This window comes from Thamnophis sirtalis, unplaced genomic scaffold, assembly GCF_051295495.1.
Source record: "Thamnophis sirtalis isolate CommonGarterSnake01/CBP01778 unplaced genomic scaffold, rThaSir2_p1.2 scaffold_1, whole genome shotgun sequence".
NCBI classification, from domain to species: Eukaryota; Metazoa; Chordata; class Lepidosauria; order Squamata; family Natricidae; genus Thamnophis; species Thamnophis sirtalis.
The window spans coordinates 163587135-163614172 of record NW_028261381.1 but is presented as its reverse complement, the minus strand read 5'-3'; the positions used below and the strand labels follow the sequence as shown (position 1 = coordinate 163614172).

The 27038-nt window shown below is 42.4% G+C and overlaps 1 protein-coding gene across 1 annotated transcript; it reads right to left on the bottom strand.

Annotated features, from left to right (window-relative positions):
- Positions 1-3789: 3789 nt before the first annotated feature.
- KISS1R (KISS1 receptor) lies at positions 3790-26700 on the bottom strand. The gene is made up of 5 exons (XM_087702435.1): positions 25086-26700; positions 21956-22080; positions 18704-18839; positions 12015-12253; positions 3790-10249 (listed from the first exon to the last, which is right to left on the bottom strand). Exons 1-5 carry the CDS (start codon positions 25327-25329, stop codon positions 9890-9892), a joined length of 1104 nt encoding a protein of 367 aa, XP_087558561.1. The 5' UTR covers positions 25330-26700; the 3' UTR covers positions 3790-9889.
- Between the last annotated feature and the right edge of the window lie 338 nt (positions 26701-27038).

The following is a 27038-nucleotide window of genomic DNA, read 5'->3' as shown; positions in this document are numbered from 1 at the left end:
CTGGATGGATATCATCTGTTTCTCTGTTATTGTTCTGTTTTTTTTTGATTATGTAAAACATCTACGGTCATTCAAAACTGGACATTTTCAAAATATATAAATAACTGCAAATGTGAAAACATTGTTACTATTGCTAATGAATAAAACTAATTTTGAATGGTAAATGGATCCTTCTCGGTGGCTCAGTGGTTAAGACTCTGAGCTTGTCAATCAGAAAGGTCGGCAGTTCGAATCCCTAACGCTGCATAACGGAGTGAGCTCCCGTTACTTGTCCCAGCTTCTGCCAATCTAGCAGTTCGAAAGCATGTAAAAAATGCAAGTAGAAAAATAGGAACCACCTTTGGTGGGAAGGTAACAGCGTTCCGTGCACCTTCGGCATTTAGTCATGCCGGCCACATGACCACTGAGACGATTTCGGACAGCACTGGCTCTTCGGCTTTGAAATGGAGATGAGCACTGCCCCCTAGAGTCAGAAACGACTAGCACATATGTGCAAAGGGAACCTTTACCTATCCTTCACATTAATGGTTTTTCACAGCTGTTTATTGCTCGTTCATATTTCAACTAGAGCAATTTATGCGTTTAATTGCTGTTGCAATTTACTTTTTGGGTGTTTTCTGATAACAAACTTGTCAGCAAACAACAGGGCATAAAAAAAAATAAGAATATGCGACGGAGGCTCTGGGTCCAGCATTTGGTTTCTCACAGTCACTAGCCAGGTACTCCAAGTTTGGTCTGATGCTCCAGGTCCTTGCTCAGAAACTGGGAGACTGTGAGTTCTAGCCCCATTTTAGGCATGAAAGCTGGTTGGGTGATTTTGGGCCAGTCACAGCCCCTCAGCGCAACCCACCTCACATGGGTGGTTGTTGTGGGTGAAATAGGAGAAGGAAATATTGTATGCCACCTTGGGTTATTTATAAAAGAACAATAAAGGTGGGATATAAATAAACGTCACTCCTCTACAGCTAAAATTTGGATATATGGTATTGCCAACCTTTTCAAACCAAGAAACTTTTGATAGATCTGCCTTTCACAAAGATAATCCAATCAGCTTTCAAATCTCCAGTTTTGTGGCCATCAGCACCTTTTATGGTGATATTAATGCCTCAGATTAATCCTGCACAGTGTGATGAAATGCTTTCTTTTCTGGTTTAAATAGTTTTCTGATCCGTTCATTGGGTGCACCCTGGTGCTCTGTTTATTTTTCTACTCAATGCATGATTTCATTTTTCAATCAGGGGCTCAGTTACATTTCTTTCCAACTAGAGCAACCTGGAAGAGAGCCAGGTTTTGTCATTGCATTACTGCGATAAGGAAATAAAGAGAACAAATCAATAGTGGGATTCATTTTGAACTGTGGTTGGGCGATTTTTTCTCAACTTCTTCAAAAACATCACAAGAAAGAGACAAGACTTGGATATCGCTGGTTAAAGATGGTCAGATGTATCAATTTATTATTGAACCACTAACAGAATCTTCAAGGGACAGACACACACAAACACACACACACACACACACACTCCTGAACTTGCAACTGGTTGCTTATCAACCATTCAGAGGGATAGACCCCCTCACCCAAAAAAGCCACTTGGGATTTGATTTTGAAGTTCCAACATTACACCCTCCTCCCACCCCTGCAATCATATAACTACATTTTAGACAGCTGACAATCAGACCACATTTAGGTTTTTTGCAGTGCCCAGATCATCTGACCACAATTTACAATGCTTTTGCTAAAAGCCTGTATTTACTTCTGGTTTCCAGCAAAAGCTGGCCCATAGCAAAGCAAAGGTTTGCTTAATAACCACCTGTTCACTTAACAACTCTGGTGTTTGCTTTATGACAGCTGCATTTGCTTAAGAATGGCAGCCAAAAAAGGTTGTAAAATCAGATCCGTCCCGTGACGACCTGCTTTGTAACCACCATGCTTTTAACAGTTATAAACTGCCAGGCTCAATTACAGTTGTGAGTCAAAGACTACCTGTATATATTCTTCCATTCAGTCATGTCTGATTCTGAAGACGCTGCCTGGACAAGTCCCTGCAGTTTTCTTGGCAAGTTTTTCCCCCCAGAAATTGTGTGCTATTGACTGCGTAGCAGTGGTGGGATTCAAAACTTTTTACTACCTGTTCTGTGGGTGTGACTTGCTAGGAATGGCAGGGGAAGGATACTGTAAAATCCCCATTTCCTCCTGATCAGTTGGGACTTGGGAGGCAGATAATAGATGTGGGCGTGGCCAGCCAGAGGTGGTATTTACTGGTTCTCTGAACTACTCAAAATTTCCGGTATTGGTTCTCCAGAACTGGTCAGAACCTGCTGAATACCACCTCCGTTCCGCAGGACTGAGAAAGTGACTGGCTCAAGGTAACCCAGCTAGCTTCATGCCCAAGGTGGAACTAGAACTCACAGTCTCCCAGTTTCTAGCCTAATGACTTAACACCACATCAAACTGGCTCTCAAATATATATGCAGTAGTGCAATTTAAGAAGGAAATAGTGTAACCTATTATGAATTATTGACGTCTTTCTGTGTCAAGAAAGAACACAGAACACTAGAACATCAAGAGTTCTAGCATGGCTAAATCTTAAAATGGGGTGAGTTTTTTAAAAAAAAACCAAATTAGAATTTAGAACCATTTCTTTTGCAAAATATCTTCAGCAATGGTTTCCATCAATAGTTAATTTTTCTAATTCCATGAAATCACTAGTGCTTTATTCTTTCTTCTTTATTTCCATGATTAAAAGTGAAGAAAGGTGGGAGAAACCAAAGCTTCTGTCCACCTTTTCAGGAAAGGAAAGGAAGGGAAGGGAAAGGAAAAGAAAGGAAAGGAAAGGATTTAGTAGGTATTAATTTCCCAGTGTAAGAGGAAAATGTTTCTAGCAGGAGATAGGTAAACTTCCATGAATCCATTTTATTTAATGGGAAATATAATTGCATTCATTTCTTTTTGTAAAACAGAAAAATATTTCAATAAAATTATCCATATAGGCCTTGCTTTTAGTTACTTTGCCCAATAAATTCTCTCTCTCTGTGCGTATGTTTATTTAGAAGTGGACTTTTCTGATTTGGAAAGTGTGAGTAATTAGGTAATAGTGGTAATAATAATGTTGCAAAATTGTGTAACCAAAAAAAATGTAACTTTTCATATTATAGAGTAATGAAATTAACCAAACATATCCAAGCAACTATAGGCAGTCCCCATTTAGGAACCACAGTTGGGAACAAAAATGTCATTAAGTAAAGTGGTCACTAAGTGAAACTGCAAGCGTGCTTTTGATCTTACTTCAGTGTTCCTTTGCTTTACAGAACTAAAACCTCATAAATGCAAGGACTAGTTTTTCATCATGATTCAGACTATGAATGGCCGCTAAATGAGGCACTCTCTAAAAAAGGAGTGTTCTATGACAAAAAAAAAATGGGGAAAAAAGAAAAAAGAGAGGATGGGGAAGAGGAAAAATACTATTTCACAGTAGGAAGAAATTGGAGAAGACTTGACGAGGTAAGAACTGTCGATCTTCCAGAGTTGCCAATAATTTGGTAGAGACTGTTCACCCTGGTGTGATTTTGGACTCAGGATTAAGTTCCCTCTTTCAAGAGTTCAAAGGAGAGTAGAATGGGTTGGGTTGAGGTGGTGCGAGGCTGTTTGAAGAGGGTGACCCACATCTGTAATTCCTTTACCCCCTGAAGGTGACCCCAAAGCTCTCCCCCCACCCTACCCCCCACTCTGGTCAGAGAAAGAGCAGTTCAGAGAGGAAAGCTGGGATTTTCCACCATTACACAACAACTAAGTGATCCGTCTTATCACATTTATTTTGCTCTTTATTTACAAGGTACCAGTTGAAGGAAAGAATTGCGAAAGAGAGCAGAATTAAAATCGTAGCAGTGCTTTAAAAAACAGGACAATTACAGAGCCATAAATTGCAACGTCAGTAGCTTATCAACTTCCAGGAGTCCCAGGGTGAATGATTTCCCCCACCCCATCATTTTGCCTTCCAAAAAAACAGGTCTGAAGAGACCAAGCTGGTATTCAGACTTCAAACAGAAAATTGTGCAATACTGACATTGGTTGGATTTCTCGATCTGCAAGGCGGATTTGCCAATATGGTGCATTTTATTACTTTTTCTCTTGCCTTTTTTCCCCCCTTACAACAATCTCACGCCTTGCCCAGTGTGCTCAGAGATATGCTGAATCTTAGTTTTATCCTCACTGAAATCCTGTGGGTTATATTTGCTAGGTTTCTGTACAGGAACAAAAAAGGTTTCAATTTGAGTTGGACCAGACGGCCCCATTTGGAAGGCTTAGCTTAACCCTAACCCCTCCACTTCTTTTAAATATATTCATTTTAATTGCAGCAGTGGTGCAGCGGTTAGTGTGCAGTACTGCAGGCTATTTCTGCTGCCTGCTGGCTGCCTGCAATTTGGCAGTTCGAATCTCACCAGGCTCAAGGCTGACTCAGCCTTCCATCCTTCTGAGCTGGTAAAATGAGGACCTAGATTGTTGGGGGCAATAGGCTGACTCTGGAAATCGCTTAGAGAGAGCTATAAAGCACTGTGAAGCAGTATAAAAGTCTATTACTAAATGTTAGGAATATAATCTAATGGTTGGGTTGGCAATATATGAATCATGTAACAACATTGTACCTGTTTCTTTAAAGCATACTGGAAAACGTGATTGGTTGCTGTTTTCCTCAATCGGCCATAAGAGGGAGCTAGAATGACTGTTAGTTCTCTGTTTCATTAGATGCTGGGCTGATCTGATCTGAGTAGTTTGGAAACTGGCTGTTAGAAAGTGCCGTGAGCTATTGTAAGTTTTGCAACTGCTAGCAAACTTTGTGTACCGGACTGTTTGTATGAATATGGACTATGTTATTTGGATTATCCCTTAACTGAAAGACATTGATGACTGACTGTCTTATCCGTGTATGACTTGGACTGTTTGATGGACTCTGATACCTCTAGTTCCACGAAAGTAAAAGCCTATTTAAACTGCAGTGTCTCTGTATGCTGGTTTGTGTGTTCTCCAACACAACTCTCACAACGCTTCGTTGAACGTACTCGGTCTCCCAACGGGGAGCTTACCTAACACTAATGCTAATATGCTGTCAAATATGGAAAAAGACAAATTTCTATTAATAAAATTAGTAAAGGGAGAATATTAATGCAAGCTATAGAGCAGCTTCTCCTAGACTGACACTTCTTCAATCTTGGTGAATTGGACTATAATTCCTATAATCATGAGTTAGCAAGGCAGCCCTCTCTAAGCGCTTTGCAGAGTCAGTGTATTGGCCCCAACAATCTGGGTTCTCATTTTACCCACCTCGGAAGGATAGAAGGCTGAGTCAACCTTGAGCCTGATGAGATTCGATCTGCCAAATTGCAGGCAGCCAGCAGGCAGCAGAAATAGCCTGCAGTACTGCACTCTAACCATTGCGCCACCGTAATGAAATGTCTGCAAGAAAACAACCTGGAGCTACAAATATTCTCCTTTATTGGTACACTCATAACTTGTGAGAGTTGTAAAGAGGGTTGCCATGTGACCGGACCCATTTTTATTACCGTTTGGTGGCAGTCATTAAATGAATGCCATGGTCGTTAAGCAAACCCATTGTATGCTATGGGCTGGTTTTTGCAGGAAACCAAAAGTAAACGCTGGTTTCCAGCAAAAACATAAATTGCGATCACAGGATGCTACAAACAGGTGTAAATGTTTTGGCTGGTTGCCAAGGATTCAAAATCTAGTCATGTAACGGGGGTGGGGGGAATGACAATATCAGAACTTTAAAACTGGATTATAAGTCACTTTGGGGAGGTTCCGTTGTAACTTTGAATGATCGCTAAGTGACGTGTCATAAGTCAAGGACTACTTGTTTTGCAAACCCTTGCTTTTGAGAAGAATAAAGTAAAAAAAAAAACAGATTTGCTTTAAATCCTGAACCCCAGGAGACAGTTTACAAAACCTTCATCTAGAATGCTCTTGAACTAAAACATGGTTTCCTTCATATTTGTTCAGATTTCAGTTGATGAATTTAATTAAGACTTCTCAGAACTTTCCAAGCTGATGGTGGTCTGTGTTTGAAAATAAAATTTACTCCACTGAATTGCAAAAAAAAACATTGTCCTTGCTGGTTTAAAAATACTAACATAGCTGATGTTGAATTCTCCAGTCCCTGAAAGGAGACATTTTCATCTTTTCAAACTACATCAACTTAAGCTACATTTTTTTTAAAAAAAAAGGCTTTTTTTTTTCAGAAGAAAAGAAAAACTCAAACGTTTTACTCAAGTATATCCCATCAAGAGACATCTTGTGGGATGTCAAAAAGTTAAAAGGACAGCCAGCCACAATCATGAGATAGAAGCCTTGTTCATTTTAATTCTGATAATGTTCCACGGGGTTTGGACCAGCGGTACGATTCACATAAATTTACCACCAGTTCGCAAATGTGAACAGGCGCCGGCACACTCATCACATGCATGTGCGCCTTCCGTGCATGCGTGCAGCCTTCTTTGCATGTGCTTTGTGTGTACGCACGCAGCATTCACTCATGCACACAGCGTCGAAAATGAGGCTACATAGGACATTTTGGAGCTACCTGCAATTCGCCGCTACTGGTTTGGGCGAACCTGTCCGAACCAGCTTAATACCACCTCTGGTTTGGACCTGTGAAATAAAGGTGGATTGGAATGCAGCCCAGAAAGCATCCTCAATCACTGAGCCAAAAAAAGAAATGCTAATTGGACTGTTTTTAGAAAGAATAAGAATCTCTTTCAAGGTAGTGCATGAATGCAATAGCAATAGCAATAGCAGTAGACTTATATACCGCTTCATAGGGCTTTCAGCCCTCTCTAAGCGGTTTACAGAGAGTCAGCATATTGCCCCCAACAATCTGGGTCCTCATTTTACCCACCTCGGAAGGATGGAAGGCTGAGTCAACCCTGAGCCGGTGAGATTTGAACCGCTGAACTGCTGATCTAGCAGTAGCCTGCAGTGCTGCATTTAACCACTGCGCCACCTTGGCTCCATCCAAAGTTCAAGAAAGTTGTGCCTTAGTCTTCAACTGCTTCCGTTAGCAATAGTGAGAGCACTTAGACTTAGACAGGTAGTCTTCAACTTATGACCACAATTGAGCCCAAAATTTATGAGAAAATTTGTTCGGTGAGTTTTGCTCCAGTTTACGACTTTTCTTGCCACGTTTGTTTCAAGTGAATCGATGCAGTTCTTAAATGAGTCACGTGGTTCTTAATTGAACCTATTGACTTTGCTTGTCAGAAGCAAAAGTTGATCACAGGATCTCGGGACGCTGCAACCATCCTAAATGTGATGTCAAGCATCTGAATATAAATCACATGACCATGAGGATGCTGCAATGGTCATAAGTGTGCAAAATGGTCATGTCACTTTTTTCAGTGCCGCTGTAACTTCGAACAGTCACGAAATGAACCGTTATAAGTTGAGGACTACCTGTATACTGCCTCAAAGTGTTTCACAACACTCTCTTGAGTGGCTTACAAATATCAACATATTGCCCCCAACAATCTGGGTCCTTATTTTATCGACCTCGGGAGGATGGTAGGCTGTGTCAATCTTGAGCTGGTCAGGATTCAACTCTTGGCAGTCGGCAGAGTTAGCCTGCAATACTGCACTCTAACCACTGTGCCACCATGGCCCATTAGTGTGCATATTATCAGCTGATAAAACAAATTTGGTCAACCAACTAAGATTTCTTACAGCTTAAATAAGTCTTTCTCTCTAGTGTTAATGTATGCTAAAGGTATACAGCTTTATTCCATCTTGATTCATTGCTCCCAATATCATGACTTTTTTTTGACATTTGTTGTACAGGTAGTCCTCAACTTACAACTGTTCATGTTCAAAGTTGCAACAGCACTAAAAAAGTGACTTACGAGCATTTTTCACAACTGGTGCAGTTTCCCCATGGCCACCTGATCAAAATTCAGGTGCTTGGCAACTGGCGTTTATTTATGACAATTGCAGCATCCCCATGAGGACATGCGATCACACTTTATAACTCTCCCAGCTAGGTTCTCACAAGCAAAGTCAATGTGGGAAGCCAGATTCTCTTAATGGCTGCATGATTTGCTTAACAACGGTGACAAAACGGTTGTAACATTGCTTGCAACACACTTAACAACTGCTTTCCTTAGCAGAGGCAATTTTGGGCTCGGTTGTGGTCATAAGTTAGAATGACCTGTATCTCAAAAAAAAAGAGTTACTTTTGACTAGGAAACTATGAGTTACTCCAATTATTTAATTTCATCTGAAAATACAACACTTCTCTAGTTGATTTGTGTTGTTGAACTGGGAAATCAATTAGATTAGGAAATATTGACATCTAGTGGAATAGGACATTATGACATCCTAAAGTCCTAGAATTTATTCAAGGTGCTGGAATTATTTTATTCCCTCAGAAACTTCAGCATGTGTTCCCATGCCTGAGGTGGGGAGGGCGGGATTGTTTCAAACTTTATAAAGTAATTTTGTTTTGTCCCTTCAAGTTAGTCATGGCTGCCATAGGTATAAGATGAGGGAAAGAGAAACACTATCAAGATTTCAAGGATGTGTTGTTCTAGCCAATATCAGGGCTGGCCGTGGGAGAAAGTGACATTTGTATGATTGGCCCATGATTTACCCAGAAGCCATAGATTGACTAGCAATTGGATCCAAGTTTCCTTAATCCAGGGATAGGGAATCTATACAGGGCCCTCGACTTACAACAGTTTGTTTAAGTGACTGTTCAAAGTTACATCAGCACTGAAAAAAGTGACTTATGACTCCATTTCACAGTTACAAGCTTTGCAGCGTCCCCACGATCATGTGATCAAAATTGAGATGCTTGGCAACTGGTTCGTTTTTATGACCGTTGCTGTGTCCCAAGGTAACACGATCCACCATTTTGCTACCTTCTGACAAGCAAAGTCAATGGGGAAGCCAGATTCACTTAATAACCATGGTACTAACTTATCGACTGCAATGATTCACTCAACAAGGTCATAAAATGGGGCAAAACTCACTTAACAAATGCCTCGCTTCACAACCGAAATTTTGGGCTCAATTACAGTAGTAAGTCGAGGGCTACCTGTACTGACCATTAGCTAGCACGAGAAGAGGCAGCCTAGTCCCGTGATGGGGAGTGTGAAAAAGAAACATTTCAGAGAGATTCTGCCTTAGTTGGTTTAAGTCTCCCTTTATTCTTACAGATTTCAAGATATTATGTTTTTATTCCCCACTAGCATGAAAGTTATCAGCCTGAAATCTATGGCTGTTCTCGTTTCTTGAGTTTGTTACATACGTATGAGCCACTTAACTACATCGTACAGCATCTCTCAATATTGGCCACACTACTGGGGCATTGGCAGGTGGACGCCAATGACATTTGAAGAAGAGTCCTCCACTGCACCTTAAACACAGGACAACACTGTAGGATTCACTGGTAGGCAAAACACTTTACAGGTAGTCCTCAACTTACGAGCACAATTGAGCCCAAAATTCTTGTTATTAAGTGAGAGAGATTTGTTAAGTGAGTTTTGCCCTATTGTATGGCTTTTCGTGCTGTGGTTGTTAAGTCAACCCCTGCAGTTGTTAAGTTAGTAGCATGGCTCTTAAGTGAACCTGGCTTCCTCACTGACTTTGCTTGTCAGAAGGTCACAAAAGATGATCACCTGATCCCGGGACATTGCAACCGACATAAACGTGAGTCAGTTGTCCAGCATCCGATTGTAAATCACGTGACCATGGGGATGCTGCAATGGTCATAAGTGTGGAAAATGGTCATGAGTCACTTTTTTCAATGCTGGGGTAACTTCGAATAGTCACTAAACAAATGATTGTAAGTTCAGGGCTACCTATGGAGGAAAAGTACTTATTTTAAACCTACATGCCTGATGAGACAAACTGCATCTCGGTATTAAGGTGGGCTCGGCCAACAATGTTGGAATTACCCACCCTCTTCTTGAAGGCCAGCGGGAAAACTTTCTTGAAGGCCTTCCGAAAATTAGTGCCCATGAAGGCGTAGACAATGGGGTTGAGGGAAGAATTGGCATAGGACATGCAGTGAGCGAAAATCTTCACCTTATAAGTATAGTAATTGTGCTGAAAGCTGGAGTCAAAGGCTTGGAAGAGGATCAGAAGCTGCACCGGACCCCAGCAGATGGTGAAGAGAGCAATGATGATGGCCACCATACGTGAGATCTTGGCTCGCAGAGCTTCAGAGAATTCTGCCAGCTGCTGTACCTATATTGGAGCGCAGAAAGGAGGACGAAGAGGTGACCCCAGTGAAAAGGAAGGTAGAGAGATAGTATGGCATCATTAAAATATTGGACTGAAATGGCCAGGTTTAAGTCTAGTCTTCTTGTTGTTCAGTCGCTAACTCGTGTCCTCCAACCTCCTGGACACAGCACACCAGGTACTCCTGTTCTCTACTGTCTCCCAAAGTCTGCCCATACCTGTCCCAGCTTGGGCATTTAGGAAAGAAAGGCCCTCGACTCCATTCATAGCAACAGGTATACTGCGCCTCGTTGGCACAGTGGTTAGAGTGCAATACTGCAAGCTACTTCAGCTGACTGCCGTCTGCCTACAACCGCCTTCTGCCAATTACCTCCCTGCGTCCCATCAGATCGCATAGAGTTGGCCTCCTCCGTATTCCATCCGCCAGTCAGTGCCGACTGGCGACTACTCGGAGGAGAGCCTTCTCTGTTGCGGCTCCGACACTATGGAACAATCTCCCCGGCGGCCTATAAATGTGCAATAAATACAAAAATACAAAAAAAAAATTGGAATATTCAAATCTCAACAGGCTCAAGGTTGACTCAGCCTTCCGTCCTTCCGAGGTGGATAAAATGAAGACCCAGATAGTTGGGGGCTATAGGCTGACTCTGTAAACATCTTAAGAGAGGGCTGTGAAGCACTATAAAGTGGTATATACGTCTATGTGCTACTGCTATTTTACTAAAGCCAAGTGTAAGAAAAGCCAGATCTGAAACTTCCTGCGTAAACCGAATAATTTTCTCCCTTGATCCTCTTGCTATTATCCAACGAAGTTCAAATTAGTTCTTTTGGTAACAGTTCTGTGGTTGGCACCTCTTTGGTGGGTGTTTGCGTTCTTTCCCATGCCTGTGTTCTTGGATTATTCAACTCTTGTCTTGGGTTGGCACTTCTGGTTGCTGTGACCCCCCTCCCTCCCAGTATCCTTTCTCCCTCCTCCCTCCAGCAGTTTATGGCAGGCTGCAATCAAAGCAAAGTAGAGCTGAAGTGGTGTGTTGGCAGATTTTACATGTCCACCATATCAATGACCCTACAGTAGTGGCCAAAATTGTGAAAACTTTTTGGGAAAAGTGTACAATATTTTTGAAGTTTGATAGTTAATAACACCACTTTTTTTGCGGAGTAGTACCAGAAAATTATATATCAATGGAAAGAGAATTTAATCCAGAATGTAATGCAATAACGTTTATGAAGGATTTGCTATTAGAATCAGTTATAAAGAAGTAAGGTGGAACACGTAGAAAAAACAAGCTATACAAAAATTATCACCATAGAAAAAACAAGATATACAAAAATTTCACCATGTCAGTTAATACTTAGTTGGGTAACCTTTAGTATGAATTACAGCCTTACAACGTCTTCCCATGGAGTGAACCAAGTCTTTTAGTTCTGCAGCTGTTATAATGTGAGATCAAGATTGAATGATTGCTTCTTTTAACTGGGTTTTATTGTTGGATATATTTGGCTATAACTTTTCATAGAATAAAGATAATTGAACAATCTTTGTTGCATTACATTCTTGATTGAATTATCTTTCCATTGATATATAATTTTATGGTACTACTCCAAAAGGAAGTGGTGTTATTAGCCATCAAACCTCAAAAATACACTTTGCCCAAAAGTTTCCACAATTTTGGCCACTACTGTATCTAACCATCTCATTGTTTAAAAAAAAATTAAGCTCTTTCATCTCGCATCCATTTTATCCCCGATACAACATATAGCTTATAAGTACCTGGTAATGGTTATCAGCTGGTGCCACAGTGGGCTGTCCCATCTGGTAAAGCATAGCACTGTAGCAGATGAGGATGGTCAATAAAGGGAGGAGGTAAACCGCTAAAAAGTTGTAGAGGATAAAGACTCTCTCGTGGTACACGGAGGGGAAGGACTCGCTGCAGAACATTTGCGGACCGAACCAATAGCCTTCTACCAGCCGGTTGTAAATCAGCACCGGGATGGAGACAAGGAAAGAACCTGTGAAGGAAAAGAGGCAGGATCAAGGCTGGCAACTCTATCCCACCGCCTGATATGGAGGCCCTTATTTGTCCATTTGTTGATAGTGGTAGTCCTCAACTTATTGTCAGGGTTCCAAATAGCATCCTCAATGAAATAAGAGTCCAAGGTTAGGAATTCCTCAAAACTCCATTTGATTAGAAGAGCCATGTTGGCACATCTGGGAAAACCCGAATCTGAGAGCTTCCAGATTTCCCCACCCAGTTGAACGTTCAAGACCCTGCCCCAGCACCAACATGTCTTCACATGGTCCAATCAGTCACTGTCCCACAGAGATTCCTCCCAGTGATGCCCTTCCAGGTGCTGAGGCCAGATGACCTTGACTCTCTGAGAAACATTATTTTGACTACACAGCTTTCATGCCCCATACCAATCCCGCCTCCCAGTTTCCCACAGTGGTAGACTCAGGGGTGGGCTGCTGGGGGTTTGCAGATTTTTTGCAGTTCAAAGAACCCCCAAATCTCACTCCTGGCTCCTCCGCCCACCCCTCCCCTCCCAGGAGTCTCCACCTAGCCCATTTTGGATGTAGGTAAATGCAGGGCACACACGGAGGCTTGGGGAAGACGAAAAACGGGCCTACCAAAAGGCCGGAAACGGGTCTGTTTCCGGCCTTTCTGAACTTCCAGTAGGCCCTGTTTCTGGCCTCCAGAGGGTCTCCAGAGCCTGGGGAGGCTGTTTTCACCCTCCCCGAGAAAAGTTCAAGGAAAACTTGAGGAAAGCCTCCAGAGCCCGAAGAGGGCAAAAATGCCCCCCCTCCCTGTGGTGCACGAAGCCAACTAGGCCGTGCCCACCATGACCACGCCCACCCAGCAACCAGGCAGAGAATACCTTACTAAATTTTTTGAAGCCCACCCCTGAGTAGAATATGTGGCAGGCTTGAGGCCCACTGTAAAAGATAGCAATAGCAATAGCAGTTAGACTTATATACCGCTTCATAGGGCTTTCAGCCCTCTCTAAGCAGTTTACAGAGTCAGCATATTGCCCCCAACAACAATCCGGGTCCTCATTTCACCCACCTCGGAAGGATGGAAGGCTGAGTCAACCTTGAGCCGGTGAGATTTGAACCGCTGAACTGCAGATAGCAGTCAGCTGAAGTGGCCTGCAGTACTGCACCCTAACCACTGCGCCACCTCGGCTCTTCCTCGGTTGGAAGATGGCTTCCAACCCTGACACTTATAACCATTCATTTTGGGACCGCTTAAAATTACAACAGCACTGAAAAAAGTGACTTATGACCATTTTTTACACTTATAACCAGTGGTGGGTTGCTGCTGGTTTTACTACCAGTTTAGTTCTCACGCACGTGCACAGTTCAGTGTAAATTGTTCTTTGCGCAAGCACTAGCAAACAACAGGGCACCGGCATCAGCACCGGTGAATGAACCGGTTCGGGGGCGTGGCAAGCCTGAGTCGCTGCCAGTTCTCCGACCCAGGCAAAAATACCACTACCAGTTCGGCTGAACCGGGAGCAACTCACCTCTGCTTATAACCCTTGCAGCATTCCAGTGGTCACATGACCAAATTTCAGGTAATCGTCAGCTGGTTCATATTTATGATGGTTGCAGTGTCCCAGGGTCATGCGATCACTTTTTGCGACCTGACAAGCAAAATTAACAGGGAAGCCAGAATTCACTTAACAACCATATCACTCACTTAACAACTGTGGCGAGAAAGGTGGTAAAATGGGGCAAAATTCACATAGCAACTGTCTCGGTTAACAACAGAAATCTTAGGCTTCATTGTGGGTGTAAGGCAAGGACTACCTGTAATCACCTCCTTCCAAAGCCTCTAGAAGTGGGTGTGCAAAATAAAAGCTCAGTAGGCAGTTGTGGATTTACGTCTGCTCATTTAGTAATGATGGACCTACATACAACTTGATTCTGAAGTTCTGGTGGTGGCTCCTCCATGGTCACATCAAAACAATAGAATAATAGAATAGAATAGAATAGAACAGAACAGAACAGAACAACAGAGTTGGAAGGGACCTTGGAGGTCTTCTAGTCCAACTCCCTGCTTAGCAAGAAACTCTACACCATTTCAGACAAATAGTTAGCCAATGTCTTTAAAACTTTCAGTGTTGGAGCATTTAGAACTTCTGGAGGCAAGCTGTTCACTGATTAATTGTTCTAACTGTCAGGAAATTTCTCTTTAGTTCTAAGTTGCTTCTTTCCTTGATTAGTTTCCACCCATTGCTTCTTGTTCTGTTCTCAGGTGCTTTGGAGAATAACTTGACTCCCTCTTCTTTGTGGCAACCCCTAAGATATTGGAACACTGCACAATGTCCTGTGATCAAATGATTTGTGTTTTACTTTTTTTTTTGCTGCCAAAAGACAGCAATTATGTCTGGGTTTTGACAAAACTGACCCTTAAGAAACAATGGGTTCACTTAATGCCCATGGTGTTTGCTTAACAACCTCTGTAAAAAAAAGGTTGAAAAATTAGATCAGTGATGATCACTTACAACCATAATAGGCAGGTTCTGTTACAGTGGTAAGTTGAGGGCTTACCCGTTCTTTGCCTGTACAAAGAAACAATCTGTTTCATTCATTCCAAAATGTATATAACTCTCTATCTAACAAAAGGAATGCTAATAGAAGATATGTAGCTCAGGCCAGGGTTAAATTTTGGGGTCCTTGGTGACCTCTGAGTTTGGTTGTTTGGCTGTAGGTGTAACCTAGTCTGCTAATGACACATTTTGCAAGGAAACAGCCAAGCTCGGAGAGCACCGAAGACTCCACAAAAGGAATTCTGGGCAGTGAAATGCATCTGGAATCACACTGTTCCCAAATTTGCTCAGAGTGTCCAGGAATGCCACTGACATTCCTTTACGGTGATGCTATCAGATATCTCTTAAGAGCTGTGGAATGCTTGGAATTCAATTTCTAAGTTGCTGTAGCTCCTAAATGCCTGGGGAAAATATCAGCTGTCACAAGACATTACAGACAGATGCTAAGTTTGCACTCCTGTGTGTTTCCGAGGCACCTTTTGTTCAGTCCTACTGAGGCCCTGCCCCTATAACCATTGTTAGGTAAGCTCCCCGTTGGGAGAGCGAGTATTTTCAGAGAAGTATTGTGAGAGTGTTGTTGGAAAACACACAAACCAGCATACAGAGACACTGCAGTTTAAATAGGCTTTTACTTTCGTGGAAATAGAGGTATCAGAGTCCATCAAACAGTCCAAGTCATACACGGATAAGACAGTCAGTCATCAATGTCTTTCAGTTAAGGGATAATCCAAATAACATTGTCCATAATCATACAAGCAGTATGGTACTCAAAGTTTTCTAGCAGTTGCAAAACTTACAGTAGCTCACGGCACTTCCAGCTTCCACAAACACTCAGATCAGATCAGCCCAGCATCTAACGAACAAAGAGCTAACAGTCATTCTGGCTCCCTCTTATGGCCGAATGAGGAAAACAGCAACCAATCACATTTTACAGTATGATTTAAAGAAACAGGTATAGCATTGTTACATGATGTATATATTGCCAACCCAACTATTAGATTATATTCCTAACATTCTCCCCTTTGGGTAGGACAATATATAAATCTTACAAGCTTAATCCGTATTCCTCACAACAATGTTTATGCTTTATATTACCTTGGGCCTTAGTAAAATGATCTACGATGTTATCTTCAGACATGCAGTACTCCAGTGAAACTAATTTACTATTCACACTTTGCCTTATATATCTCATATCAGTGTGTTTTGACCTAGTTTTTATAGCAAGATTAGATGCCATCTGAATTGCTGCTTGATTGTCTTCATAAACAACAATAGGCTCTCGTATGTCAATCCCCATATCAAGTAGGAGTTGTTTATAGCAAACCAAATCTGTACATAAAAATGACAGACATGAGAATTCAGCCTCCATGGTTGATAGACTTAAATGTCTTTGTCTAATAGACCGCCATCCAATTAGTGCTTTTCCCAGGAATACAACAAACCCTGATGTTGATTTCCGTGTAGACACATCTGTAGCAAAACTTGCATCAGCATATGCAGTTAAGCTCAGATCATTCTTAGGTTCTAAATACAATGCATAATGCATCCTTTGCTTAAGCTATCTTAATACCCTCTTAGCAGCTTGCCAGTGCCTTTCAGTAGGTTCAGCATTAAACCTGGCTAATTGATTTACACTATATGCTATGTCGGGCCTTGACATGGATCAGCCATGCCAGGTTTAAAACCTATCTTAGTTAACTCTTTAACTATACATTGATTTCATCCTAACAACCATCCCTGGGTTATCTGCTACTATTGTATTAAGAATGGTACCCGTTTGCTGTGCTACAGGGATTGATGGTGCCATCTCCTGTTGATACAAAGTTTTGACATTTTATTTATATTTTGAATAGCAATAGCAACAGCACTTAAATTTATATACCGCTCCATAGTGGTTTATAGCATTCTCTAAGCCAGGGGTGTCAAACTCAAGGCCCGCGGGCTACATCTGACCTGTGGAGTGCTTAGATCTGGCTTGTGGGGCCACCCAGGAAACAGCGAAGGACCGGCCCGCAATGCCTCTGCCAGGGAAAACGGAGCTCAGAAGGGCTGCGGGTGGCTTTCCTGAGCTCTGTTTTCCTGGCAGTGGGTTACAGGAGGCCATTGCAGCTGAAAACGGAGCTTGGGAACCTGTTTTGCTGGCAGAGCACTTGGGCCCCCTCAGGCACCCCCAACACAAGTGATGTCGAGCTGGCCTCCTTTACTCTGGTCACGTTCACCCTGGCCCACTGAGGTCAAACATAATCCTGATGCGGAAATGAAATCGAGTTTGACACCCCTGTCTAAGCGGTTTACAGAGTCAGCGTATTGCCCCCAACAATCTGGGTCCTCATTTTACCAACCTTGGAAGGATGAAAGGATGAGTAGCATTGATGCCCCCAAAGCTTTGGCACCACATACCTAAAAAAGGACAGCAGACCTCCATGGCAGTGGTGGGTTCCTACTGGTTTGGACCAGTTCAGCCAAACCGGTAGTAGTTTGGCAGCCTGGGTTGCTGGAACCGGCAGTGACCAAGGCCTGCCACGCCCCTGAACCAGTTCTCCCAGCCATAGACGCCACCATCTTGTTTTTTGCTTCTGCGCATGTGCAGGGCAATTTTTATTGCATTTATGGTCAAATGCATACGTGTGTGATGCGTGCCTCCGGCGTATGCATGAGCGAAATGAGCGCGCACATGCAAAATTATGCACGCACCGAACTGGCAGTAATGCTGGCAGCAACCCACCCCTGCTCCATGGTCCTTCCAACTCTGTTATAGTGTTACTGTAATTGGTTGTGTTGGAAGGGCAAAATATTGATTTCCTCATTTAGCCCCTGCCGTTAAGGATCCCACAGCTTCGAAGATGCTTTTAAACTGCCCAGAATATCCTACAGACCTAGGATTGGCTGGGCAATTGAAAAGCAACTTGGAAGCTGATAGCAAACCATTTCAATTCTGTCACCAAGGAAACTGCAGAAATTGTGCCCATGGAGATCACATTTGGTTCAAAGGAGACTTTGTCTATTGAGCAGCCCATTGGATTTATAGCACTATTTTTCAACCTTGGCTAGTTTAAGATGCAAGTATTTCAACTTGCAGAATGCCCTAGCCAGCATGGGGTCTTGATAGCAATAGCACTTAGATTTATATACTGCTTTACAACCCTCTCTAAGTGGTTTACAGGGTCATCATATTGCCCCCAACAATCGGAGTCCTCATTTTACTGACCTTGGAAGTATGAAAGGTTGAGTCAACCTTGAGCTGGTCAAGATCGAACTCCTGTCAGTGGGAATGCAGAATTAGCCTGCAGTACCTCATTCTAACCATTGCCTCACCACAGCCCTTGCCAAGGTTGAGAAACACTGAGGTATAATAATTATATGCCATTGATGCTTAGGTTTAAAATAAGCTGAAACAATAATTGCTCAACACTGAAAAACCTTAGCTAATCCAACAAACGAGGAGTGGGTTAGCAAGACTTCTTGAATTGCCACTTTAGAAGAGGTTTGTGTATAAAGTTAGAATCGGGGTTGTCTGCAGGGAGGCAGACAAGAAAGTCAAGATGGTGGCCGCAACTATTCAGTCAAAGCCCCACCCACTTTTACATGCTCCCACAAAGAAGGCAGGGCTTCAGTCACATGGTTGCAAACACAACCTTGAATTGCAAGCTGTATATTGAACATTAGAAGCAAGAACCACAATTTTACCAGTTTCCAAATGGGAGGACTTTATGTATTATCTGAATGGTAGCACACCTGTCATTGGCAATAAGTATGACGCATGGCAAACATGGAAGGTATTTATTAGGTTTTGTTCTCTAATTTTTTTTACTTCATAGCAGATGTTTTTGCCCAGATAAAGGACATTCAGTGATTTGATCATGTTTGTGAGCAATTCTAACTGACCTGGAGGCTGCCCCTACTCACCAATCCAAATGCTGATGCTGACGGTTACAGCAACTCGTGGCGTGCGTCGTCGCAGGGATCGAAGTGGAAAGACAGTCACATACCACCGGTCCACACTCATGGCTGTCAGGGTGATGCAGGTCGCTTGCACTGAGACCTATGGAGCCAAATCAAGGGATTTGAAAAACGAAACAAAATGCACAGGTAAGATTTAGGTGGTACCTCGCTCAATAGTAGTAACTGTGAGAAAAGTGCTGGAGACAACCATTTAAATAGGAGCCAGCAGTGTGCAGCAGCTGCCAAAAAAGCCAACACAGTTCTAAACTGCATGAGGGATAGAATCAAGATCACGTGAAGTGTTAATTCCCCTTTTTTATAATGCCTTGGTAAGGCCACACTTGGAATACTGCATTCAGTTTTGGTTGCCACGATGTAGAAAAGATGTGGAGACTCTAGAAAGAGTGCAGAGAAGAGTACAGCAACAAAGATCAACAAAGATGATTAAACATGAAGGCTAAAACATATAAAGAATGATTGCTGGAATTGGGTATGTCTAGTTTAATTAAAAGAAGGACTAGGGGTGATATGATAGCAGTGTTCCGATACCTCAGGGTTGCCACAATGAAGAGGCAGTCAAGCTATTCTCCAAAGGATCTGAAAGCAGGACAAGAAGCAATGGATGGAAACTAATCAAGGAGAGAAGCAACTTAAAACTAAGGAGAAATTTCCTGACAGTTAGAACAATTAATCAGTGGAACAGCTTCCCTCCAGAAGCTGTGAATGTTCCAACACCGGAAGTCTTTAAGAAGATGTTGGACAACAATTTGTCTGAAATGATATAAGGTAGGGGTGTCAAACACAAGGCCTGCAGGCTGGATCAGGCCCACATGGTGCTTAGATTTGGCCCATGGGACCGCCTGTGGCGCTGCCGATAGAACTGGTTTAGGGGCATGGCCAACCGAGTTACTACCTACTCGGCTGAATCAGTCCAAACAGTAGGAAACCATCTCTGGTCTTTTTATCCCACTGCTCTGATTGGTAGGCTCTCCTCTGGATAATAGGCAGAGAGAGGTATGTTTCACACCAGATCCATGTTATAATGAGTGTGAATTAGATATTTTCTGAGTGTAAAGTTAAAATATAAGCTCTCTGTCTAGATAGAAGCTAGAACAGCAAGCAAATCTGAAGGAGAAAGAAAAGAGCCAAGGTGGCGCAGTGGTTAAAAGCAGCACTGCAGGCTACTGCTAGATCAGCAGGTCAGCGGTTCAAATCTCACCGGCTCAGGGTTGACTCAGCCTTCCATCCTTCCGAGGTGGGTAAAATGAGGACCCAGATTGTTGGGGGCAATATGCTGACTCTCTGTAAACCGCTTAGAGAGGCCTGAAAGGCCTATGAAGCGGTATATAAGTCTACTGCTATTGCTGCTATTGCTATTGCTAAAAGCATGTGTCAATTTTGACATGCCATTACAGCATGCTTGTTGACCAGGTCATCTTTACTTAAATTATAAGCCCTGGAGATCATTTTTTTTCTTGAATTCTTCAAGGCTGGCACATTTTAGTGCTCTGGGAAACTGGGAGGGGGGGATTGCATGGAGTCGCAGGGATATCTAGCCCAGTGGTGGGATTCAATTTTTTTTACTATCGGTTCTGTGGGCGTGGCTTGGTGGGCATGGCAGGGGAAGGATACTGTAAAATCCCCATTTCCTCCTGATCAGCTGGACTTTGGGAGGCAGAGAATAGATGGGGGCGGGGCCAGTTAGAGGTAGTATTTACCGGTTCTCCAAACTACTCAAAATTTCCGCTACTGGTTCTCCAGAACTGGTGAGAACCTGCTGAATACTACCTCTGATCTAGGCATAATAACATTCCTTTCTCAGAGAGAGTCAAGGGCATTTTTTCTGCACCTGGTGTGGCATGACTGGGAGGCATATCTAGTTGGGATGGTGTTTGATTGGAGCATGTGATGGACATGTGAGTGCAGTGGATCTTTGACTTTCTTTTGGGTGGGGAAAACCCAGAACTCTCAGATTCGGAGTTTTCCCAGATGTGTCAATATGACATCGCTAATAAAATGGAACTTTGAGGAACTTCAAGCCTCGGATTCTTCTTTCGTTGGGGTGTTACTTGGAACCCTGACATAAAGGATTACCTGTATACCAGGGGTGGGTTCCTGCCAGTTCTAACCTCTTCTATAGAAGAGGTTCCACAAATCGACAGTGCCTTTTAGTACCAGTTCCAGCTCCTTCCCCCCGCCGTCCGCACATCATCAAGATGAAGAGCGAGAGGAGGAATTCTGGGAGTTGAAGTCCACAAATCTTAAAGCTGTCAAGTTTGAACACCCCTGGGTTGTTTTTTAAAGGCTTAGGGATGCAAGGGTCTTGTAACTTGACAGCTTTAAGACTTGTGTGCTTCAAATGCCAGAGTTTCTGAACCAACATTTTGGTTGCTAAGCAAGAGCGTTGTTAAGTGAGTTTCACCACATTTTACAAGTTGGCCATGCCCACCCCGTCACATGGCTGGCAAGCCACTCCCACCCAGCCACATGGCCAGCAAGCCACTCCCATAAAGCAGGCCACACCTACAGAAGAAGTTCTAAAAAATTTTGAAACCCACACCACTGCTGTATACTATACTGATGGATACTCATACTCACACACAATCAGCACTGATTCACAACAGATACAGTACAGGTAGTCCTCAACTTACAACCATTCATTTAGTGACCTTTCGAAGTTGGAACAGCACTGAAAAAAAATGTCTTACTGTATGACCATTGCAACATCCCCAAGGTCATTTGGATGCTTGAGAAGTGGTTCGACTCATATTCCAGCCAGATTCACTTCACAACTGTGTTACTAAGTTAACAAGTGTAATGATGCACTTAACAACTATTGCAAGAAAGATCATAAAATGGGACAATGCCAATGCCTCCTTAACAACTGTCTCACTTAGCAACAGAAATCTTGGCCTCAATTGTGGTCATATGTCGAGGATTACCTGTATGTCCTTACAAGGTCTATTCTGATTCACTGTTTCCCATATCTATACACAGACCCATAAATATAATACTGTTATCCTTCACAAGGATCTTCCGTGTGGATGCTGTTTTGAAGATATGATTTCAAAATGAGCTGGAGTTTTACATTTCTGAGCTGAGAAGGGACGAGACACCACAATTCTGATATGGCACTTGAATTTAGCTAGAAATCCCTGTAAAAAAAAAAAAAAACAGACCTGAAGGGAGAAGTTTCCAAATTCAGACATTGCTCACCTGTTGGATATAGTTGACAAATTTACATAGGAACTCTCCAAAGATCCAGCCGGGAAGTGGATACAGCATTGCAGTGAAGGGAACGCAACAAACCAGGAAAATGATGTCAGTGGTAGCCAAGTTGGCTGTTGAAGAAAGAGCAGAGGCTGCTGGTCTTTAAACAGTGGTGAAATTTGCCTTTCTCTCTCCCTTTATTAAGCTGGCTTAGAACCAAGCATGTGTTCAAAAGAAGATCAGAATACAATAAGACACTAATGAGGAACTGCGGGAGGGGGACCTCTTAGGGAATGTGTCGATTTTCAAGCGGGAAAAGGAGGGGAAACCTAGCACCCCAATTATCACTTTAAGAAAATCCAAACAATATGAAATAATGAGAATGAAACATAATAATTATGAGTAACAATATTATACTTACTTGTATTGAAATGTATGATACCCAGGTATCACACCATTCACACATTGATATGTATAAATAACATAAAATAAAAAATTCCGTTTTTTTTCTATTGCACTTTTTTCAGTAGGTCTTTTTTTCACCATGTAGAAAGAAAAACCTAGGCTGTTTTTAGGACCCTGAAATACTAAATTTGGTTCTTTACTTCTCTATACTCTTATAAACACCCATCCATCTATCCATCTATCTATCCCTCCATTACCTATCCATCCACACACACCCTCTCTAGCTATCCAAAGACATATTTACACATAACATATAAGTATACATGTACCAGTGGTGGGTTCCGGATCCCGGTGCAATCGGTACGGTGCAACGGGGCCGGGCATCCACCACATGAACGCATGTCAACACACGCACACAAACGCACAGTGCGTACATGCGTACTTACCGCCCAAAACGCTCCGCGACACCTTCACGACACTCCAGCTGCTCGGTGGAGTGTTGCGCAACCACTGTATGCTCCGTGCACATGCGCGGAAGCCCTCAAATACTGGTAAGGAGTGCGGGCAGGTGGGTAGGCTTGCCGGAGCACCGTACCAGAACACTACCTGGTGCTCCCGGTAGGCATGGGTACGCCCGTACTGGGGCATACCGGTCGTAAGCCACCACTGTCATGTACATATACGTATGGCCCCTCTATGAGGGAGATGGGTGGTTAGAAAGCTTAAAAGATAGATGATGATAGATATAGATAGATAGATAGATAGATAGATAGATAGATAGATAGATAGATAGATAGATAGATAGATAGATGATAGATGATAGATAGATAGATAGATAGATAGATAGATAGATAGATAGATAGATGATAGATAGATAGATAAATCGATAGATGATAGATAGATAGATGATAGATAGATAGATAGATAGATAGATAGATAGATAGATAGATAGATAGATAGATGATAGATAGATAGATAGATAGATAGATAGATAGATAGATAGATAGATAGATAGATAGATCTTCTTCAACTTCAACCTCAATAATACACTGGCAAACAATCGATACAAATTCAAAGTAAACTGTTCCAAACTTGATTGCAGAAAATATGACTTCAGCAACAGAGTGGTCAACGCCTGGAATGCTCTACCTGACTCTGTTGTTACATCCTCTAACCCTCTCAGCTTCAACCTTAAACTCTACCGTGGACCTCACCCCTTTTCTAAGAGGTTCGTAAAGGAGGCATGCATAAACGCACCAGCATGCCAAGCATCCCTGTCATACTGTCCCCATCTATTTGTATTCATTTATTTTCTTCATATCCATGTTTACATTTATACCTGCTATCTTGTACATATTTGGCAAACTAATAAATACTAAATACTGTGTTTCCCCGAAAATAAGGCAGAGTCTTATTTTCTTTTGACACACCCCCACACACACATAATAAGCTCTTGGTCTTATTTTCGGGGAGGTCTTATTATTTTTGAGATTTGCAGGAGGCGCCGAGCGTGGTCACCTCATGGCTGCTGCTGTGTTGCAATATTTCCTGGGAGGGCTTATTTGCAGGGAAACAGGGTACTAAATACTAGATAGATAGATAAAAAGATGGCCAGGTGTTCTCTTTGAAATGTTACTTACTTCCAACTTAATGAATGTGAATATATTGCAAACATATTTTTCATTTAGGAACCCTGGTGGTGTAGTGATTAGAATGCAGAATTACAGGCAAACTCTGTCCATAGCCTGGAGTTTGAGTCTCACTGGCTCAAGCTTGGCTCAGCTTTCCATCCTTCTGAGGTTGGTAAAATGAGGACCCAGATTGTGTGGGGGAATAGGCTGACTCTGTAAACTGCTTAGAGAAGGCTGTAAAGCACTATGAAGCGGTATATAAGTTAAGTGCTATTGCTATTTTGTTTCAAATTCAGGACAGATATCAGTAGTCCTCAATTTACTGCTACAATTGGGACTGGAATTTTGGTCACTAAGCAATGCAGTCATGAAGAGAGTTATCATGTGACCACCAGATCTGATTTTATGACCATTTTTATTGTGGTAATTAACTGAATCATGAGATTGTTAAAAGAATCACATGGCTATTAAGCAAATAATAGCTTTCCCAATTGATTATGCTGCTCAGAAAGAGAAAAGTTGCAAATTGTGATCATATGATCATAGGACATTGCAATTGTCATAAATACAAGCCAATTGCCAAGCACCCAAACTGCAAACAACTGACTATGAGGCTGTTGTGACAATCATAACTTTGAGGATGGATTATAAGTCACTTTCTCCAAGGCTGTTGTAATTTCGAATCAAAACAAATGGTTGTAAGAACTACCTATAGTACTAAAGTCCTTATGTAATGCTAACAAGCAGGCATATAACATGACTAACTAAATGGTTAATTTTTAAGTGCCTGATATTAATTTAACCTTTTAATAGTACCTATTTATTTACATATTATTTATTTATGATATTTAGAAAACTCCCATAATGAATGTACTAATGGGAGGATGAAAAGATATGATTATGATTATTTTAGCTCAGTCTTCTTCAAACTGTGCCTTCTAGATACATTGTGGTACAACTTCCATGTTCATACTTTTAAAGAAGCTAATAACTTCCTACTACATTGAATCGCTCTTATCTCATTTAGTTGTTGGTCCCAGTTTAAAAGCATTACCTCCATTACCATCCTCCCCCATCTGAATGCCTCCAAATTGTCTTACCTATGTAGTAGTTGGTCACTGTCCTCATTGGCTTGTGTCTGATGATGACGTAGATTACCAGAGAGTTGCCCAATAGCCCAACTAACATCAGAATGGCAAAGAAGAGTGGGACCAGCCAGGCATCCACCAAATATGGGGGAGTGGGTGGCCCCGAGCCATTAGTGCACAACTCTGCAGTGCAGGCAGAATTGTTCAGAAAGAAATGGGACTTGTTGAAATCAGAGGTGGGTGCTTCCTCTACCATATTCTTCTTTATTTTCCCAGCTGAACCATGGACTTTTCAGTTTTGTTTGTTCCCAGAATGGTTCATTTGCTTGCAAAAATGGGTGATGATCTGCTCAAATCTGGATCTTGTAGGTGCTTGAGAGGGGATAGAAATGTCCAATGGCAGATGACTTCAGCACTTTGGACAGTTCCAGCTGGTGCAGAAGTTGTTCTAGAAGCACATTTGCAAGAGCACAGAGATGGCAACAAATTGGACTGGTCCCCTTGCTTTCTCCAACACTCAAAGCAAAATGTCCCAATTGTTGGGTAGATCCAGACACCAGAACTGAATTGTCTTTTCTTTGACTGAAGTTTCCCCTCCTTGAATGTTTGATATGCTTTGGGAAAGCCTAAGATAAATTATTGTGGCTCAAGAATATTTTAGGAGACTTACGTCCTAGTGCAGTCCTCATCATTCATCTGTGGGCAACTTATAGAGTCCTAAATCCACACTGATCCTGTTCCATAAACTTCACAACATGCAGATACAACTCAAACAAAGTTGCAGCAGTTTTTCAAAATTGCAGGCAGCTGGGTAATGCTCTTCCAAAGGGCATGCTCTGAAGATCCTAAATGCCTGCACACGGTCCAAAGCGAGGCAATAAACAAAACTTTTCTGTTCACCTGTATCGAGGGATTCGGAGATTCTAGATTTCTCAAAGTCTTGGATGATTGGCAAAATGAATCAACTTCGTCAAAAGGTTGTCTGGCTCCAGATATCCTCCTAGTTGCACCCGGTATGAGGCAGAGATGATCAAATCCAAACAGAACAATTCTTGCCTAAGTGGAAAGCTGATGGATTCTTCCCGTGTCTTTATGCAATGGGGCAACCTGCCTGGTGTGGCACCTTCCTTATCAATGTCTTAAGAAGAATGACTTTGCTTCTAAGCAAGCTTTAGAGATGAGTTCTGGAGGCAGCAAGCTAGCCAGCCGATAAAAGAGGTGGGGCCTAAAGTGCAGGGGATGGGGGAGAGCAGAGATTCTGCATGGAAGATGGAATAGCTTTGTATTAAGGTTCAGCTGCTGCTATGGTAAACCGTGATGTTCTATGTATCTGTTTGCAACTTTTTAAAACCCTTTTAACTCTTTCTCAGAGAGGTTGAAAGAGATTCAATTGAATCATGCCAATTAAAACGTTTCTGCTGCATGCGAAGGTTTTAGAACTCCAAACAAGTCTTCCATTGATCGTTCAGTGCTTCTTTGTGTGCCTGTTTTGTTCCTTTGCCCTCCTCATAATTCATTTGTTGACTGCTGTTCACAATGCTTCCAAGAAATACAGGACTTAGGAAGGGACTCGGCTATTGTTTAAGAAGTAACAGAGCAGAATATAAAAGAATAACAGAGTTGGAAGGGACCTCATAGATCAGTGTTGGTGAACCTTTTCAGCACTGAGTGCCGAAACAGGAGAGTGTGTGTGCGCATATGCCAAACACCGGAAGAGCAGCCACCCGGTGCACATGCACATTTCCAGGAAGATGATCTTCTGGTTTCCCACGTGTTCATGCGCAGCAGTCAGTTGGTCTTCATGCATGCATGGACACCAGAAATCACAAGGCTAGATGGCTGATGTGCGTGCCCACATCAGAAACTGGAAGAGCGGGCCACATGCGTACCAGGCAACTGCTTTTCCAGTTTCTGGCAATCCTGTGTGTGTGAAGACCAGCCGGCTGGCCGGCCGGAACCCAGAAG